Source organism: Brachyhypopomus gauderio, chromosome 13 (genome assembly GCF_052324685.1).
Source record: "Brachyhypopomus gauderio isolate BG-103 chromosome 13, BGAUD_0.2, whole genome shotgun sequence".
NCBI lineage: Eukaryota > Metazoa > Chordata > Actinopteri > Gymnotiformes > Hypopomidae > Brachyhypopomus > Brachyhypopomus gauderio.
In genome coordinates, this window is record NC_135223.1 from 3201994 (window position 1) to 3222769 (window position 20776).

Sequence of the window (20776 nt, forward strand, 5' to 3'; positions counted from 1 at the left end):
TTTAAGTTTTGAAAAATTGATCTGAGGTTTAGAGAGATGAATTTTATTAAAAGTGTTCCTCTGCAGAACCCACACTTCCAGCAGGGTGGGGTTGGATAACCGTAGCCTGAGGGAATGAAAATATTTCTGTCTCTCTCTCTTTCTCATTCTGTCTCTCTCTCACTCCTCTCTCTCTCTCTCTCTCTCTCTCTGTATAAACATGCCTTGAGATTTCTTTTATTCCCTTTTTATATCACTTCTCAGTAACGGGAGAGAGTTGCTGTAGCTCGTTATCACACACTTTGTGTGGGTTTTCTCAGGCCAGTGTAAATGCAACAGAAGCAACCAGTAAAAGTCGCTTACAGTGAACATGCGGCTTTAGGGCTGAACTTCAATTTCATCTCTTTCCCAAAAAGCGTCTTCTGAAAAAGGTGATCACCAACACCAGTGGGTGTGCCAAGTTCATTCCTTAAAGGGTTTGACACGGTCCTCAGCTCTAACCATGGCATGAGGACTCATTCACGTGTAATTTATGAATCATTGCTGTCTGCCTCGGTCTTATCTGGAGCTACTTTTCACTAAAGCTATGTTAATGTTACCCCTTTGGAGAGGATGAGGATATTATTTACCATCCCAGGCCAAGCGCAAGATTTAAAGGAAAGAAAAAAAAGTCGAGGGGGCCCTTCTCAAATGTTCATTTTTCCAGAATGTGTGTGTTTTTGTTGTCTTAAGTTTTCCTTGGTGGCCGCGAACAAAGTATTCTACTGTGGAAGGAGCCACGGGTGTGCAGACACAGTGTCTGTGCTGGGAGTTCCTGTCTCCCGCCCAGATCCCACAGACCCACAGCGAGCAGCACAAGGTCAGTACTTGAGCACTTACACGCGTCTCTTCTCTCCTCCCCTCTCCTCTTCTCTCCTCCCCTCCCCCCTCTCTCCCCTCCCCTCCCCCTCTCCCCTCCCCCTCTCCCCTCCCCCTCTCCCCTCCTCTCCTCCCCTCCCCCCTCTCTCCCCTCCCCCCTCCTTTCCCCTCCCCCTCTCTCCTCTCCCCCTCCCTCTCTCTCCCCTCCCCTCCCCTCCTCCTCCCTCCCCTCCCTCCCCTCCTCCCCCCTCCTCTCCCCTCCCCCTCTCCCCTCCTCTCCTCCCCTCCCCCTCTCCCCTCCTCTCCCCTCCCCTTCCCTCCCCCTCCCTCTCTCTCCCCTCCTCTCCACTCCCCTCCTCCTCCCTCCCCTCTCCTCCCCTCCTCCTCCCTCCCCTCCCTTCCCCTCCTCCTCCCTCCCCTCTCCTCCCCTCCCCCTCCCTCTCCTCCCCCTCTCACCCTCTTCTCCCCTCCCCTCCTCTCCCCTCCTCCTCCCTCCCCTCCCTCCCCTCCTCCTCCCCCCTCCCCTCTCTCCGCTCCCCCTCTCTCCCCTCCCCCCTCCTCTCCCCTCCTCCTCCCTCCCCTCTCCTCCCCTCCCCCTCCCTCTCCTCCCCCTCTCACCCTCTTCTCCCCCCCTCTCCCCCCTCTCCCCCCCCTCTCCCCTCATCTCCCCTCCTCTCTAGTGGACTCATGCACTACCCTGCCTAGCAGGCTGGCCTGTGGCAGACGAGGCTCAGAGATCAGTGACTTTAGGGCTGAAGGGATGGAGGAGAGGTTTTGGCTCTGCTGTTCTCTTAGTTGTCATCTGTGAAAAGATGAATGGTGAGAAATGGCAATTAGCATAAAAAATGAAGAACGTCCAACCAGGGGAGAGCACAAAATCATTAATGTGCCAGTATCAAGGCTGAGCCAGTAACGAAGCCTCCTGGTTCTTTGGAATGCTTGGCTGATGCCGTCTAATTTGAATTTTACACACAGCCTTTTACCACGCTCTTCACAAATGATCCTTGTGTTTGGCCAGGATTATCAGACGTCTGGATTCCAGCCGTGGAGCGTGATAGGAGCAGCTCAGAGCTCCAGGAGCGGAGATTACAATGGAGACACACTACTGCTGGTATCAGATCCAGGAGGCAACCTCAAGATGGTTCTCCATCACACCCGACTTTGATCTCCGATAAACTCTTCTTTTCAACCAAACACCTCACAGCACAACACACATCTTTGAAACTGAACAGTCTCTGCGTTCCCTCCAGGTTTAGTAACTGCTTCGTTTTAGCATTAAGGGTTCTGCTTTAGTCATGCTGTAAATACTTTGTTTATTGTCAAATGGCTTGGACCAAGTCCTATAGTTGGACCAAGTCCTATAGTTGGATCCAAGTCCTATAGTTTTATAAGTACTAAATACGTTGGCCTTTATTTTTCAAATCTACTCCAGCGGCAGGTACAAGAAAGAAGAGATTTGGGCATTTTTTAGAAGGACGTATGTACGTATGACAAGAACAAAATAACAATGTATGAGAGTGACACTGTATGACAACGTATGACAAGAAAACTGTGACAATGTATCACAAAAACACTGTATGACAATGTATGAGAATAACACTGTATGACAATGTATGACAGTAACACCGTATGACAATGTATGACAGTAACACCGTATGACAATGTATGACAAGAAAACTATGACAATGTTTCACAAGAACACTGTAGGATGTCGTATGATAACACTGCGACAACACATGACAAGAACACTGTATGATACAATAGTGCATAAGATGCAACATAACAGGAAACAGGGAATCACATAGAGGAGATCCAGCTTGTTTTTACATCGACCAATTAAAACCAAGAAAAATCTAACAGCACATCACCAGCTGGCTGTCATCACCGCTTATGCTACAATGTGAACATAAGTATTTGTCACAGTATATGGATATATCATTCCATGATGTTCCAGTAACTGATCTTGAAAGGAGTTGGGAATTCACCTGTGAGCAATGAGCTAAGCCTCCTGTGATGGCCACCTGGCTAAGAAGAGCTTGTAGAAAGCCAGGATCTTGAGGAGACCTACTGGCTCTGACGTGGCCATAGATGTGGGTAACGCCCCAACCAACAACAAATGCTCCTTTCGGTCGTCTATCAAGACAAGACAGATGACCACAGTCCTGCTATCTACTGTCGACAGAATATTCATGACTAGTTCCAAAACGTAATACAATATTATGACGTTGGATTTTCTATATGCCACATGATGACCGCTAAAGTGCAATATAAAATGCATATAATTACAGGAGTCGATATTTGCTAACTTTTGATGATTAGTAGAAGCGTTTTATCTATGTTGTTTCTCTAAATAACAGAACCACAAACTGCCATGTCTAGCTATGTTCATTATGAGTCAATGTTGCAGACTTGACAAACCTTAACAAATCCTTAAATGGTTTCAAGTTTATAACTAACCAGCATGGGTTTCACGGACCACCTGAATGCTGGAATGGACGTCTACATGACGAACCTTCTGCTGTGGATTTTCCTTGTGTTCCTGACTAAGCTCTGTCCATGTGGAGGAGGTTCCTGTGCTGGGCTGCACAGATGGACTGGAGATAAGTCATATCTCCAGCCACCCGTTCGAATCAGTGGATGGCGTCATCACAGACGTGGCCGACTTTATCTGTGTCTAGGGTTACTCTGAGTGTGTGTGTGTGTGTGTGTGTGTGTGTGATCTCCCAGGTCATCCCATCACAGACGTGACTGGAGGTAAATGATCCTGCCTGTCATTCAGAGGGCAGCTTAATAAAACAAGCCCACCAAAGCCAGATCTGTTCTTTCATCTCTTTAAAGCCTTTCGGTAATCGTTTCTTCAACAACAGCAACACCAGTTGCTCGTGCCGGCACTTCTTTCTTTCGTGGAGTGCTTTTTCATACACGGTGAAAAGGCCGTGGCGTCGTGCCACACTGCGCACCGAGCGTCCTCTAAATCTTCCACCACCCGGCGGGTGATGAAAATGCGACTCCAATGACAAACGCAGACCGGGAGACACACCAAACATTCAGCTGACTCACTCGTTTGTAGTGCACAGCAGTCCCAGACGTGCCTTAGAACATTACTGCTCTATCATCACGCTTTCACCTCCGAGGGCCTCCAGAAAGAGAAGGCCAAACATATTCTAATGTACAAGCACTAAGAGGGATTTCCTGTGTACAGTTCTCAGACAAAAGTTCTCATTCACTGAGCAATGCTGGTGCCGTAGAAAAACTGCATGTTCATGTGGAGATCATGTACATTACTGAATAGAGCTGAGAAGGATACACTGATGAAGATGATGAATGGGATACACTGATGAAGGATTTGTAGCCTGTAGGTATAACCGCAATATATGAAGCAGGTGTCCCAATCAAATGGAAAATTAGGACACTTGAGATCAGTGCTGCTGGTAAAAGTGTCACTAGTAAAATCAGTATGTAGAATTAGAGTTTGAAATTTGAGCTAATCTTGAATGAAGCATAGAATAAAAAGACGTGATTTGAAGGAAATTCCAAAGTATCAGTCAAATCACGTGTAATTACTATTATCTGAATGTTTTAGTTAGGCCAGTGGGAAAGATTTAAGTATTAGTATATTTCACGATGTTTCTCCCTGAGGACAGGCTTAACGGTCCATGATGACTTTTTTAGCTTTCCATCTTAAATGATTCAAAATCAATTAAGTCTTGTTGACTCAGACATTGAGTGGAAATCCTGAGAAGGGGGAGGGGCCTCCCCATCGTGTCTGTGCGAGAGCTCCCCCAGAGGGGGAGGGGCCTCCCCATCGTGTCTGTGCGAGAGCTCCCCCAGAGGGGGAGGGGCCTCCCCATCGTGTCTGTGCGAGAGCTCCCCCAGAGAGGAGCAATGTCTGCACCACATCCGAGTGAGTAAGAACACCTCTGGTTTTATTCACCACGGTGCACTGTACCCACACACACACACACACACATCACCATGGCATCGTACGCAAAACACACACACATACACACACACACACAGACCTCCACACACATCACCATGGCGTTGTACGCAAAACACACAGACACACACTAATCCACTGATATCACCTCATACCATGATGCATACACACACACACACACACACACACAATCATCATCACAAAAATTAAAGGGCAGTTGGGTGTATCTGGTTGAAACAGAGAGAGTTTGAAAGAGTTAGAAAGTGAGAGAGAGAAAGAGAGAGAAGAAATGGAGAGAGAGAGAGAGAGAGAGAGAGAGAGAGAGAGATGAAAGGAGGAGGACAGAGTAGCACCTGCTGTTTCACAGGCAACCTTGGATTTCTCTTCACAAACATCACAGACCAAAGAGTAATGCGAGGGGTTTAGCAAGACATTCCGAGTCACTGCGCGCGCACGCGCACACGTGTGTGTGTTTCTAGAGCGTGTGTGTGTGAGTGAACAAAAATGTTCCTATGGTAATAGGGAAAATGTGAAAATCCTGATTTTGTGGGAACATTTTACTTTTTTAAAACCAATTGTAGCTTGGAAAAACTGAAAGAGTTACAACATTTTTAATTACAGAAGCAAAGGTCTGAGTTCAGGTTTGGTGCTGGGGTGTAAAGCTACAATGGTCTTAATTCTGGTATGAAGTGGGTGTGTGGAACTGTGTGTGTTTCCTTCATCTGAATGCATTTTGAGTGAAATAAGATTCACTTCTGTATACATTCATTCTCACTACTTCACTACTTAATTAGCCATGATTGGCCAACTTAATATAGAACTAAATGACAAACTTAATCTGTAGATTTAGGTCTTAAGGTGCTAAAAGAGAGTTTCAGTGTTAATAGTGTGTTTGTTTGAACTGAATACTCTAGTTTCTCAGAATGCTTTATGTTTTTCAACTTAATCTTTGTAGCATATGGCCAATAGCCAATGGCTTTTAAATTTTTATTCCAGGGACTTTTACTTTGCTCAGAGTACATTTAGTCTTAAATAACAGTACTCCCTTTGAGTAGGACTGGGCAGTACTCTAGCAAGCTCTGCTTAGGTGTTGACCCAGTAATAACATAACCGAGGAGCCCGTAACGACAGCAATAGCAGAGCTTGTGGGTGGTTTTGCGTGGGGTCAAAGGTGAAAGGTGGGGGTGCTGGGGCAGGCAGCCGGGTGCCACACTGAAGCATTAACTGTGCACAGAAACGCTTCACGTGTCATGGAGAAGCGATGGACGTGTTCTCAAAGAAAGATGGAGTCTTCTTAAATAAACACACTGCTGCTTCCTGCTCCTCGGCTAACATGGCGTGGAGATCTTTGGTAAAACAGGTGAGTAGTTTGTTGGCAGTACCACTACATGCAGAACGGGCATAAAATATGTATGCCCAGCAAATCTAGTTAAAAATCAGTTTGAATTGAGGAAACCTCTAATGGATGAAGTGGCACAGAGTAGGCTGAGACTGTGAACTTATTATAAGGGAATATGAATTCACTATTACTATTCACTATTATGAATTCACTATTACTAATAGTAATAAAGAAACCAAAACAAAAAGAATATAAAATAAGAAATCTAAATTTTTTAATAGTTTTGCACTCAAACCATTGTATAGCTTTGAGTGCGAGATCAAAATGAAGGGTCCAGAGACAACCAAGCCCATCAAAACATTCCTAGCGCAGAGAATGGTGCCTGGGTCCCAGAAAGCTCCAGAGAGCTGTAAAGTCTATGTAAAGGCTGTAAACTGTAAAGTAAAGACTGCCTTATCAACATCGCACAGACTGACAGACAGAGCCTGGACAGTTAGGGTACCGCCAGGCACATTTAAATCTGCTGACGCTAACCAAACACCAACACACAAACATGTATACGAATGGGACATTTCGCACACAGTCCCCAACAGATTCTAAAAGACTTGTTCAACCTCATGGATATGTAACAGTGACAGCGTATGGGGTTTCACTCGTGCTATGCAGAGAGGGAGTGCTTTTATTTGCAAATGGCCTAGAGCATAATTATAAGAGAGGGCACACACACCTGATATGTTGCGATGTTGGCCTGAGACTCCCATGCTGGCGTGGCTCCTGCCGAGGCTTGCTTGGTTCACTCTAGTGCCAAGCTGAAGTGCTTTCAGGGACCCGGCTGTTTGTTCAAGAACCCTTTGTCTCTTTTGATGAAGACCGTGCGGCTAAACGCAGGCACCGACTTGATTGCACCGCCGTGTAAATCGATCGTTTCCTAGTTCCATTTGACGGGCGACTCTGCGCTGTCATAGCAGGGGGCCGACGCCCGTTTAAGGCTGCGGTTCATTGTGAGGGGATTTTCAGGGCCGGCTTTGTTTGTTTACACAACACTGAACGCTCAACCCGAGCTAAAGGACTTAATTTATGCGAAGGTTTTCAGAAAGCAGATATTGAAGAGTTATTGCTGATTAATCTGCTCTGAGGCAAAACTGCACTAAGGATGTGTCCTATAGGATTGGATCTGCTCAAAGCTATCTTTCCCCCGGATGCTTCACAAATACACTGTTTGGGAAAAAGTAATCCACCATAATTACCAAGTAAGCATGGTGTCGTTTTGTGAAAGCAGCACATGGGTTTGATGCTTTTTTGCAAATTACAATTAATGTCCCACTGTTCTTTTGGAGATTAACTTTTTTTCTAGACCAGCATTTCCCATATTCACAGATTAGGATTATTTGTGTAAGTGATTTTAGATCAACACACAACTTCTGTCTGGGCGCCTTAGATTCACTGGGGACGTCTCACCTTGTTTATTCATTATGACCAGAGTGCCCTTTGATCTGGGCCCCCGCTCTCCGGGGAGGACCCCAACACACACTGCACGCAGCACACATCAGCGCACACTGAAGGCAAAGATCTCAGTGCCTGTCATTTGCAAAGGACGAGGTTGTAAACTGATGGATGCACCAGACTGGATAAATAGTGCCCATGCCTTCCTACTGATCACATCCGCTGTGCCAAAGGAGAGTGTGATGGAGTATTTTCTCTGGGCAAAAACTGGTCACATGTATTTGGATTTAGCCTTAGTGGTTCACATGATATGTGCAGAACAAGTGTTATGTGGAATCACTGTTGAAAATGGACTCAAAACCGAGAAATGTGGAAATGTGGAAATTCTGTCAGCATAATCCGGAACAAATATCAGTAATGAAATAAAGGATCTTGGTGGGTGGCTGAGACCGTGTGGGGAAACAGTGGTAGGACGGGAACGTGATGGTTCTGTGCTTCAGGGCATGTGAGTCCTGCTGCCTGTGTCACATGCTGAATCAGGACTCGGGCCTGGACAAGACCTGGTCTTGATGATCAGTACATTCTTCTGCTCAGGAGGAAATTCGTAGGGTTCACTCTTTGGTTTTGTGAATGATTTATAAGTGCTTGTACTAACTCAACAACATTTAGGTGAATTACTTGCATTTTTTAATTCTTTATATTATTCTTATTATTTCTGTAAAAAAAGGTCCAAACATGAACAGAAACTGACTTTATATAACCCATCTTTTATTAGAAATAATAGTCTAATTAGTATCAGTATATACTCATAGTCTATCTATCTATCTATCTATCTATCTAGGTATATATACAGAATGATCTTGACTTTCAAACAAGTATTTATTCTTGGGGGTAGAGAGAGGGAGATCGAGAGAGGGGGAGCTAGAGAGAGAGTGAGGTAGGGAAAGAGAGAGAGAGAGAGGGAGGGAGAGAAAGGGTGCTGCCTGTTCCTCTGTTGCCTTGTGGAATACGTCCTTCAGCTTCAGTATTGATCCAGAAGCTAGATGTCATGATGCATGTTCCTTGTGTATGTCTCAATACGGTAAACAAGAGGAGACAAAAATGTTAACAAATCAAGGTTAAAAAGGCGAAGATTCAGGATCTTCACCGTCATAATAAAATCCAATAACCACAGGGGCAGCTGAGATGTTTCCTAGCTAGGCCTGGGGTGTGGAACACCTGTTTTGTGGGGTTGGCAGTGTTCATAGCCTAGAACTCCCAAATCAAAAGGTTCGACACCTGGAGAGGTTAATGCGTGAATCTTGCCCCCCTAAAGCCTAGACAGATCATTCAGAGTTCATACCCAGGGGGCAGGAAACAAGTGTTCACCACACCACTAGTCAAGCAGGCCAAAATATTCAACCCACAGTTTTACAGCTTTGTTGACAGCAGACAATGTACAAGAATTCCTGCTAGAAATTCATTTTTGTGGTATTCACATATCTGTGAAAGGCTTGTTTTAAAATACAAAAGTTCTATTCACTTAACGTTCAATGAAACTTTACTAAGTATTTCATTTGTAATCATGTTGAGTCTACACTGTAAATTATCTACACTGTGAATTATGATGAGCACATTCTATTGGAGCACTGAGTTATCTTGATCCTCACTGCTGTTCAACTAAAACATCCTCACTGGCACAGAAGTCTGGGCCTTTCAAAGAAAATGGCGGGGAAGTGAGATGAACATAGGGTGGAAGTGAGACATTTATGGTTTGTTTGGGACTCGAACAGGTTCACAAAGAGTAGGCTCAAATAGCCCATTGATTCTGTTTGAAAAAAAGTACTCACCTTTTAATGCACTCTGGGCTATTTTACTCATTACTCTAATAATCTAGTACCCCATTCATTACTCTAGTGCTCTATCCTTTAGTACTCTACTCATTTCATCAGTACTCTACCTTTACTTTTGTACTCCATTTATTACTCTAGCACTAACCTTTACTCAAGCACACTACTCATTACTCTAGTTATCTACCCTTTACTCTAGTAGTCTACCCATTACTCTAGCATCATAGCCGTGACTCTAATACTCTACATTAGTAATCTGTCCTTTACTGGTTATTACTGCAGTACTCTAGCTTTACTCTAGTACTCTGGCCATTATTGTAGTACTCTACACATTTCTCTAGTACTTTACCCTTTACATTTGATTCATATGTGAAAACTTAAAAACAACCCTTAAACTGCAAATGTCATAGTAGTTTTGGTTTCTGAGATTTGAAGAATTCTCTTCCTGAAAGCTGATCGACAAAACAAGCTAGTCCAAACACCAACCAATTTCACTTTGATTCATAGCATTGATATGTGTGAGCACCTCCTGAAACCAGTTGGTGCTTGTATTCCAATAACACCAACAATTCACAGCCCAGCTCATGTAATCACACAAGGCCACAAGTCATGGAAAGATTCAAAGAACACCTACTGAATTTAGTAAAAGGAATGTAAGACAGATCTCTGTCAGACAACCACTGCCACTCCAATTATGATGCTGAACAAAGCAGGTTTATAACACCACAACTAGTTTCATTTACACGGACTGCAGCTACCAGTCATTTCTGCCTTTGAGAAAGAGTCACATTTCAGCAAGTGAAATAGTAATATACATATATATGCAGGTTAATTGTTATTGCATGAGATTCATTGTTATTCAGCTTCCACACCTAGCCCTTTAACCCTGATGACATATTCTTATTAAAACAATAATGTTAAAATTTCAGAAAACTTTATTAATAAAGTGTAAAAAAATACAAAGAAAAAAAAATACAAAAATACCACCCATTCCACTTTTAAATGCATACTATCAAAATACAATCATTTCAGTCACACATACATTCAAACATATAAAAAATATTGAATACAAATTTTTGGGCAATATCTCTGGCGAGATGCCAAAGCTTTCAAAGGCACTTGGAGGAACATTGCAAGTTTGAATGCTGGTGTGCTCATATGGCTTTTCGAGAGTTTATATATTTTCAGTTAAAAACCCCCCAAAACAAAAATTTGCTTTGCACTAGTTCCCTCTGTAACGATGGCTTTGGTCTTATTTTGTTCTTTGGCTTGGTCTCCAAACACCTGCCATGAAACAACAGTAATAACACGAGTGACCGTCATTCCCTCAGACATCCAGAAATGGATAATAATTGGCATAAATTACTAGTCAAGTGAGAGCATACGAACGTCTTATTGTGCCCTCTCAAAAACGTATACAACAGTAAACAAAATGACAGTACACAGGGCGAAAAGCCCAACACTGATGAAAACAGTGAGAATACTGTTAAAATAGGAAACACACGATAGAGCACATGATAAACGGATGTTTTTTTTTTTACTGAAAGTAACAGAAGAGTAAGTCAAAGGCACGAGAGGTAAGGCTACCGAGTGCTTGTTTAACGTTTGAGTTTTTTTTTCCTGCACTAGAGGGGCAAGCGTCTCAAGTCTCAAAAGCACCTTAAAGTCAGAGAGCACTTTGCGTGTGTGGCCCTGTCAGTGGGCCAGGCAGCAGGCCGACTCCTCGTGCTTGTGCAGGAGAGACATCCTGGAGAACGTTTTGGAGCAGGTTTTGCACTGGTATTTCTTCACGTCCGAGTGGGTCTGCAGGTGGGCCCTGAGGTTGGACCTGTCTGCAAAGGCTCGGCTGCAGTGCGGGCAGGAGAACGGTTTCTCGCCTGCCACGATATGAACACCACACAAACACAGTGCTTCAGTGAGACGGGCCCCAACACCCAACAGGAGAACTGATCAATACAGGAGCCCAAAATAGTTACAGTAGCTTCAGTCACTGTAGAAGTTCATTTCTGCTTTATTAGTTTGAAACCTACAAAAGCTGCTACACTGGAACACTTTTTGGATACTCTAAATCTGCTATGAGACTCACTGATTAAAAAATAGAGTTCCTTGTCAAACCACTTGTCAAATTATGCACTTGCAAGCTGGTTACTAACTGGTAGTGCTGTAGTACTCACCGGTATGGGTTCTGATGTGTCCCTGAAGTAACCACGGTCTGGAGAAGGCCTTTCCGCACATTTTACAAACGCAAGGCAGCGTGTGTGTCCGTATATGCATCTTTAGGGCCCCGAGACTGACATACTCCTTTTCGCAGTATTTGCAGCTGAAAGACTTCCTCGTCTGCGCGTCGCAGTGCAGCTGCTTGTGTTTCATCAGTCCCGAGTACGTGGAGTAGGATTTATTGCACAAACCGCACTGGAACTTCTCGGCGTCCGAGGCGTGCGAGTCGGACAGTTTGGAGGACATCCGCTCGTCATCGTCGCTCCTCGGACTTTCGGAGCCGCTGTGGCCCTTGGACGAGGAGTCGGAGAGCGGCGACGGGTAACCGGACACGGGAGACAGGTCGCTGGGAAGAGGCGACAGCGGCAAGTTGCTGGTAGTCCACACGGTGATCGGGTTGTACGCCACCGGGCTAAGAACTTCTGGCTGAGGTATCACGGGCACCGGGAGGCTTTTCAGCAGGTATGGCGATAAAAATACTGCAAACGCAAAACATTACATTCAATCCTCAACTATCAGCAAACGAGTGTAACTTTAAATCGACTACGCCTCTCCCAGATTTGAACACAAGTGTAAAGCTACACGTTTCACACCACCATACGCAGCTAACGAAAACAGTTAAGTTAAAAACTTAAGTTTAAAACAACTTAAGTCTAAAACAACTTAAGTGTTCATTCTAGCCCCATACGTGCCGCATTACCGAAACATGGTTTTACCTGTTGGACTTTCCAATTCACTGTAATTAGGTTTCTTAGCAGAGTTGAAATGTTTTTTCACGAGGAATGAACGAGGCATCTTGAAACAGCCTGTGAAAAGAAGACAAATATAACGGTCCTCGACACTCCTAGAATGACAGATGAGTGTGCCGGAGTAAATCCTCACTGCGTACTCCACCAGCGCCTCATCTTTCAGCGCAGATACTCTACAGTCTGCGCCTACCCGCCAGCACCAGTAAATACTCCCAATCAGGTGCAGGAGGCGGGGTTTAACTTCATATTTACATAATAGTGGCCCTCGGCCCAACTATAGGCCCGCTGCTTTTCGTGGGCGGGGCTCGGACTGCTACGGAGAACGAGACAGGTGTTTTGAAAAAAAAGAGAGGCTTATGTTCGAGTGGTCTGTTTTTAAAATAAAAGTCTTACGTTCAGGCTTGTCGGGCGCACAGGCCAGATTGTTGTCGCTCAGCTGTGGACGGGTACGTGCCATGCAGGCCCCTAAGATCACGGCGTCGCTCGCAGGACGTCTGTGTAGCTTTTTATGGTCATTGTTTTTCATTTCGAGAAGATGTAGTGCGGAAACGTGAGGACATACCGAGACTGAGAGGAAACGGGTTGTAGTTGAGCACTGATGGAACCCTAGACAGTTTAAGTTTACCTCGTTATTGTGAAGGGTTCCTAGTTTTGTGGTTACGATTTTGAGGATATCTGTAGCACTCTTTGAATGACAGCTTGTTTTTTCCTTCACAAATAGCCTATAACATTATCACACGTGAAATGATGTTAATTACATGTGATGTGATGTTAATTAGATGTGATATGATGTTAATTACATGTGTAAATGTAACTAAATGCAGTTAACGTTGCTCTTTAGATTACAAATGCGCAGAAGGAACAAAACAGTTTGTTTTGACCAGCAGGACCCCCGTTGGCTTGTTTTTAGAAGATTTGGATTATACTGTTATAGTAACAATAAGAAAACAATTATATTTAAAATGAAACCTTTAAAACCTAGCCTAGTGATTCGGAAACCACCATAAGAATATTCTTAAACAAAAGAGTAAATAATTTTGAACCAAATCTTTACTTTGACCGGATGATAATGGTAGTTTGTAGGAGCAGATTTTCTAGGGTCTCTTGACCACCGAGGTCAGGGTGGAAGACCGTGTAGTAGACTATTACAAGTGCAATTACGCCCTCTTGTGTTCACAAAGGTAACAAAGGTCTTATACACGCGTCTTTTCTGCTTTTTATTTGTGGCTGCACATAATGACCATGGAAAGATGAGGTCTTCGAAAATCAAGACGTTTAGGCTATATAAAACACAATGAACTCGTATTAAGTAACATTTTAAAACGGAAATATTCATGGCTGGCAAGATTTGCCTATAAACATCCGTTTTACATTGCCGAGAGATGGAGCATCTTGATGGCCTAACTTGGATTTTACGTAAGGCGGCACAATCCACTTATTTAAAAGTCTTTATTTTACTACTTCACCCCATCATAAAATGTGTTAAAGGTTTCTGCTGTCATACGGAGTTAGACACAACAGACACTTAAGTGGACTTCCCATAACGATACTGCGGTACTGATCCGTCATCCGTTTAACATTCTGAATACGTTTGCCACTTTATTTGCTTGCATATCAAACGCATATGGGTATGGGCACTGTATACAAACTGTTTGTATGTATGTTTATATGTCCTGTCTTGTATCAGTCGTCTTCAGTACGGACATTCCTGTATTTCACTGACACTGTGCTATATTCATGATGTCTGCAGGGATGAGGTGCTCGACCGACTGCATGCGTTTGACGATAAGGAGATCTGACTTTGACATGAAGTTACAAAGGCGTGGCGGAAGCAGGAGAAATGGATCTTTGCATACAACGCAGTGCAAGAAGTTCCAGAAGCTCTTCCCGCACTGCACGGAACGTTTCTGTCATTTTATCAGGGACCAGAGACCTTTCCAGGGTGTGCAATCGCTAAATTAAACCACAAGAATATCAGACCCAGGTTTGTAATATTGAACTGTTGGTCTTTCATGAACGCAAGCCAGCCTACACACTCGGATATAATGTGATTAGTCTGTTGCCTTAAAATTGTGTGTATGTTTTGCCTAAACGTACACAGAGATATTGAGGTTAAATCCTTAAAGTGGTAAAGTGATTAGCTAGAAATGAATATTGCCAAGAACACTCCAGTGATGACAAATCAGATCACTCTTTTACATAATAGTGTAGAATGGGACTATAAACCCTATGTTCATGAAATGCATGGTGTTGAAATGCATAGTGCTTCCATCGCTGAACTGATGTTTTGTAACAGCTGAAAAGAATGACACAGAGTTGTGCTATTTTGGGGGTGCATGCACTGTTCTGGGTGCATGCACTGTTCTGGGTGCATGCACTGTTCTGGGTGCATACTCAGTTCTGGGTGCATACTCAGTTCTGGGTGCATACTCAGTTCTGGGTGCATACACAGTTCTGGGTGCATACGCAGTTCTGGGTGCATACACAGTTCTGGATGCATGCACTGTTCTGGGTCTGTCCCTCTGGGTTTAGCAGAACTCCACTCCTACGACTCTTTACACAGAATGGTTCTCATGGTTTTAATGGTTGCACCCCGAACCACGCACGCCCTACCAAACGCCCCTCTGTAAATAGTGCGTTTCATGAATTAAACATAATACCGAACATTGTGCGTAATACTAAAAAGAACAGAATAAATCAGAATGTGAGGGATGTATTCAGTGAGCTTTGAACTTTCTGTAATTAAAAAGAGACTCACTAAGCAGATTTTCTATCTTGTTGCAGCAGGGAAATGTTCAATGTGGGCTTGATTTCTTATCTACCAAACCCAATTACTGCAGAGGTGTGTGTGTGTGTGTGTGTGTGTGTGTGTGTGTGTGTGTGTGTGTGTGTGTGTGTGCGTGTGTGTGTGCGTGTGTGTGTGCGTGTGTGTGTGTGTGTGTGTGCGTGTGTGTGTGTGTGTGTGTGTGTGTGTGCGCGTGTGTGTGTGTGTGTGTGTGTGTGTGTGTGTGTGTGTGTGTGGTGGGGTCACACACACATTGTTCTACATTGCATTACAGCAAGGGCGTTTCACTTCCATTGTACAATGATAACGTCCTACAATTGTTTAGGCTGTTTTGCATCTTAAAAAAAAATAATAATAACCCAGTGTGTGGGTGGTCGTGCGACGCATGTGCATCTTTTTATGAAAAACAGCACGAGGGTTTTTGTTGTGAAGGCCTGTGCGCTATGTCTACTGAACACCACTGCAGTCTGTCCCACCAGGAACTGAAACGTGACAACACTCAGGGGAGCTTTCAGGACACGACACGGCTAGACTAGACAGACCGCCGTAAATAAGCCTGTCGATTTAGGCCGGTTTTATGGGAAAATGTCAACATCAAGTTTGTAGGCGTGTGAGAATAGACACATTCATTTTCAATATGAGCTGCACATGTGAGAGCGAGTCTTGATTTTTGATATTTAATGCGTGGAGTGGTACACGGGGTTCCCAGAGATACGGAATGTTCTGGAGCGATGTCCTTCTAGAGGCTGGGGAGGTTGAGGGTGTGGTGCAGCGTTCTCACTCTTCCTAGCGTTGCACTCTTCTACACTGAGATTGATGTCTTTCCTGGGATCTGTTGGATATGTTCCTCTGGCTCAAGTCACAGCCCCAAGTGTCCTTATTACCACTAAGACAACCTCGCTGTTAACCTTCCACACACTCTCTGTTTTCGTTTCCAGTCCCTGGTATTTTTACAGCTTTTCATATTCCTGCTGTTGGATGTTTTCATCTCTTGGGACTGCCACAGCTGTTACTTCTGTGGTTCATCCGATCTACTAGCCCTCTCGCTTACACACACACACACACACACACACACACACACACACACACCGTTTGCACTGCCAGTTGCTGCTGTGATGGCGATGACGTTAGTAAACTCAAAAAGACCTGATATATCCTCTTTGAGCGTTAGAACCTCATGGAATGAAGGTTGTGATCTACTTTTTTAAATATAAACTCTTTCTCCTTCTAAACACTTTGCTTACACAGCTGATGAAGGACCTCAGTCTGAAACGTCCTGTTTCTCCCAAAACCTTGTGTGCTTTACTACGTTCATACATACTGTGCAAATGTTTAGGCAGGCATGGAAAAGTGCTGCAAAGTAAGAATGCTTCCAAAAATAGAACTTCATAGTTTTTTTTTTTGCCAAAAAACAAAAAGTGAATGAACAAAGCAGATATCTAAATCAAATCGGTATTTGGCGTGACCACCCATAGTTTTCAAAATTGCATAATTTCGTCTAGGCATACTTGCACAAAATCAAGAATTTTATAGAATTGTAGTCAACCGTATGATTAACCAGTATTACCAAACAGGTGACAATGATCAGCATTTCATACGCAGGTTATAATTGTCATTCATTGAAACGGAAACAACTACGTAGGAGGCTTAAAACTCAGTGTGAGAGTCATGGAACATCTCTGCTGCCAAGGTGAGGTTGTAGAAGACGTCCTTGGTCATTCGCCACAGCAAGTGTGAGTACGGAAACGAGTGTACTTCAACTGCTCCAGCAAGGTCCCTCCCAGGCGAAGATCTCCCAGAAGACCGGGGTTGCAGGACGTGCTGCACAAGCTCTTTTGAAAAAACACAAAGAAACGGACAACGTTGAGGTCCAAACGTGCAGTGGTCAGCCAAAGAAACGTGAAGAACATCTCGAGATGCATCGTGCTTGCTCCACTTTCAAACGAGAAGACCTTCCGGCAGCGCCATCAGCTCAGAACTGGCAGAAACCAAGAAGATCCAGGCACTACCCGTCTACTGTTTGGAGAAGTGTGTCCAGAAGTGGTCTTCAGAGAAGAGAAGAATTTGTAGCCAAATTCAAAAATGCTCTGAAGTGATGACTCAAAATGTCCTGTTTGCCTGTAATAGAAGGCAGTTTGTTTGTAGTAAGGCTGCAGGCAACCGTTAAGCATGGTAGAGGGTTTTTTTGTTGTTGTTGCAAGTTTGGGGCTTCATTTCAGCAAATGGAGTTGGAGAGGAATAATGTCGTCAATGCTGAGAAATACAGGCAGACACTTCTTCATCCTGTAGAAACATCAGGAGAGACATCTGACTGGCTCCAAATGTATTCTGCAGCAGGACAATGTCTTCAGCATATGTACCTTCAGCATGAAGAAGAACAAGCACTCAGGAAACATCACGTAGTCTGTCTGTCTTACATAAAGAGATAGAAGGATTTGTAGAAGCCTACATCCACAGAAGATCTGTAGTCAGTTCTCCAAGATGTTTGGAGCAACCTCCCTGCTGAATTCCTTCAAAACTGTGCAAGTGTATACTGCACTGTTTTAACCTGTGTGAAAGTGCTGATCATTATCAGCTGTTTGGTATAACTGGGTAATCATACAGTTCACTATTATTCTCCAAAATCTCTGACTTTGTGCAAGTAAACATAGAATCGATGCCGTTTTGAAAACAAATTATGTTCACACCAAATATCGATTTGATTTAGATTTCGCTTTTGTTCATTCATTTTGTAACGGACCCCTTTTGATTTCAGAACTGCCTTAATCCTTCGTGATAGATTCAACAAGGTACTGGAAACATTCCTCAGAAAGCCTGATCCATATTGACATGATAGCATCACACAGTTGCTGCAGATTTGTCGGCTGCACATCCATGATGTGAATCTCCCGTTCCACCACATCCCAAAGGTGCTCTATTGGATTGAGATCTGGTGACTGTAGAAGACATTTGAGTACATCTGTGATGATTCGTGCTTTATGACATGATGCGTTATCCTGCTGGAAGTGGCCATCAGAAGATGGGTACACTGGTCATAAAGGGATGGACATGGTCAGCAACAATACTCAGGTAGGCTGTGGTGTTGACATGATGCTCAGTTGGAACTAATGGGCCCAAAGTGTGTCAGGAAAATATCCCCCACACCGTTGCACCACCACCAGCCTGAACCATTGATACAAGGAATGATGGATTCATTCTTTCATGTTGCTGACGCCAAATTCTGACCCTACCATCTGAATGTCGCAGCAGAAATCGAGACTCATCAGACCAGGCAACGTTTTTCCAATCTTATACTGTCCAAGTTTGGTGAGCTTGTGCGAATTGTAGCCTGTTTCCTGTTCTTAACTGATAGGAGTGGCACCCGGTGTGGTCTTCTGCTGCTGTAGCCTGTCCGCCTCAAGGTTCAATGTGTTGTGCGTTCAGAGACGCTGGTAATTTGAGTTACTGTTGCCGTTCTATCAGCTACCATGCCATATCTACCAGTCTGGCCATTCTCCTGAACCTTGGCATCAGCAAGACATTTGCGCCCACAGAACTGCCACTTACTGGACATTTTCTCTTTTTTGAGGGTTGTGCGTGAAAATCCCAGTAGTAGCAGTTTCTGAAATCCTCAGACCAGCCCGTCTGGCACCAACAACCATGCCACGTTCAAAGTCACTTAACCCATCTGTGCAGTTAGAACACACACACACACACACTAGTGATTACTAGGGGGCTGTGGATCACACGTGCCCAGAGCGGTGGGCAGCCCTAGCCCGGCGCCCGGGGAGCAGTTGGGGTTAGGTGCCTTGCTCAAGGGCACCTCAGTCATGGCCTCAGGCCTGGGAATCGAACCCACAACCCTCCGGTCACAAGACCAGTTCCCTACCACAGGCCATGATTGCCCCTTATTAGGTACCCCTGTTCAAGATTCAAGATTCAATACTTTATTGCCATGCAACTTGTGCTAGTTGCTAGGGATTTGTTTCAGTGTGCTCATTGACAAGAAACATAAAAACACAGTAAAAGAAACACTGCTCATTAACGCAAATGTCGAATCAACCAATCACATGGCAGCAACTCAATGCATTTAGGCATGTAGACATGGCCAAGATGATCCGCTGCAGTTCAAACCGAGCATCAGAATGGAGAAGAAATGTTATTTAAAAGCGGAGGACAAATTTCGATTGCGGTGTAAAAATCACAATTGACAAAATATGGCACATTTTTAATAAAATGGCCTGTGAGTGTATGTGTGTGTATAATAAATTTCTTCTACCATAGGCCTTGGAGTTTAAGGGTCCTGTGTAGTATCTTAGCTATTCCCAAGACTGCACTCTTCTGGATGGAGATGTTCTTCCTGGGGTCTGCTGGGAGCCATTGTCCCAGTTTGGGTTTCACGGCATGCCAATTACCACGGGATGGAGGAAGGTTGTTACAAATATATATGGTGTGGTTGCGTGTTGCAAAGTAGCACGCCCTTGGACAATAACAGCAATCCTTGATAACAATAAAACTAAGCTCACAATCCCCATATAGAATAAATAGACCAGAGACCCTTGGAAGAAAAGTATTGATATGAGTATTAAAAATTCAGGTTTGAATTTTTTTTGTGTGTTTTTTTCTCTTGCACCTTTACAATGTAGTGCTTTTGACAAATTTAGCTGTTTGTCTTTCATGTGTGTGAACAATAGTCAGTATTGAATAGAGTACCATGCTGGGAAATTGGAAGAGAATCGTTGTTCTGTGCCACTGCTCTCCTGCTGTGAGACGGGGCATTTAGGCATACAAAACCCCAGCTCTTCATTTTGAAAACTTGTTGTATTGTCATACAGTTGTTGTTTTTTGATTGTTTGTTTTCAAATATTCTTTTGTGTGGATGTTTACACGTTGTTTGCAGTTGTGGTTAGAAATTTGATGTGATATTAATGTGAATAAACAAAACATGTGAAATATATATAGAAATCTCTATATGCACATGACATTTTGTTTCTCATTTTCATAAAGGGGCTTCATTGGGGTTTTGAAAATTGCAAATTTGTTTGTTAAACCATGCGTCATAAATTATCAGAAAGGATAATCTTATATTCTGCCATGGGAACAGATTGTCCGATACTGGATGACACTGCTCATAAAGTTTCTAAATACAGATGCCGAGATCGTCGGCGCAGTAACAGCAGGTTGGTAATTATGATGGCGGGTTGGTTGGAACGCAGACGAGGAACACATTATAACAGTCTCTGCTGACACTGTTATTGAGACTTGCGTGAGACCCCATGATGTTGCCACCGGTGACTCATACAGCCAATAGCACAGTGTTTGTGGTCTTTTATTCATGTTCACATGGAGAATCACTTCAGCACGGGAAGTTATCACACCTGACAACTGCGCCAGTTCCTTGATATGTCGGGTGCTCTGTGCAAACACATTAGACGTGACGTTTTTATTGACGTGTTCACTTGTGGCAGGTCGTCACGGGTGATTAAAAAAGAGCAATTACAATCTAGTATGACGTGACTTTTTAGATGGTCAGGAAGGAAAGTTAAAGAAAAAAGGAAAGGAAACGTGCATCTTCACTGAACCGACTTTTCTGTCGTCAAAGAATAAGAATAAAAAAAGGAGCTAAACTCGTTTGGCGTGACAGACATGGTCCACCTA

General features: G+C 43.8%; 1 protein-coding gene and 2 long non-coding RNA genes across 3 annotated transcripts; 2 read left to right on the forward strand and 1 right to left on the reverse strand.

The window, feature by feature from the left end:
- Nucleotides 1–272: 272 nt before the first annotated feature.
- LOC143474272 (uncharacterized) lies at nt 273–3259 on the forward strand. The gene is made up of 3 exons (XR_013120716.1): nt 273–410; nt 712–838; nt 1856–3259. It is a non-coding gene; the product is annotated as an uncharacterized LOC143474272 (long non-coding RNA).
- A 7046-nt stretch (nt 3260–10305) lies between these two features.
- snai2 (snail family zinc finger 2) lies at nt 10306–12533 on the reverse strand. The gene is made up of 3 exons (XM_076971002.1): nt 12322–12533; nt 11563–12084; nt 10306–11265 (listed from the first exon to the last, which is right to left on the reverse strand). Exons 1-3 carry the CDS (start codon nt 12398–12400, stop codon nt 11084–11086), a joined length of 783 nt encoding a protein of 260 aa, XP_076827117.1. The 5' UTR covers nt 12401–12533; the 3' UTR covers nt 10306–11083.
- Nucleotides 12534–12696: 163 nt separating this feature from the next.
- Nucleotides 12697–20022, forward strand: LOC143473693 (uncharacterized). The gene is made up of 3 exons (XR_013120611.1): nt 12697–12800; nt 14105–14338; nt 19403–20022. It is a non-coding gene; the product is annotated as an uncharacterized LOC143473693 (long non-coding RNA).
- Nucleotides 20023–20776: the final 754 nt, after the last annotated feature.

Excerpts from the sequence above, each read along its gene's own strand:
- snai2 (XM_076971002.1), bottom strand. The coding sequence starts at position 12,400 with ATGCCTCGTTCATTCCTCGTGAAAAAACATTTCAACTCTGCTAAGAAA. Across the intron at positions 12,085-12,321 it reads TGAATTGGAAAGTCCAACAG|TATTTTTATCGCCATACCTG; the intron begins GTAAAACCATGT and ends TTGCGTTTGCAG. Across the intron at positions 11,266-11,562 it reads ACACATCAGAACCCATACCG|GCGAGAAACCGTTCTCCTGC; the intron begins GTGAGTACTACA and ends ATATCGTGGCAG.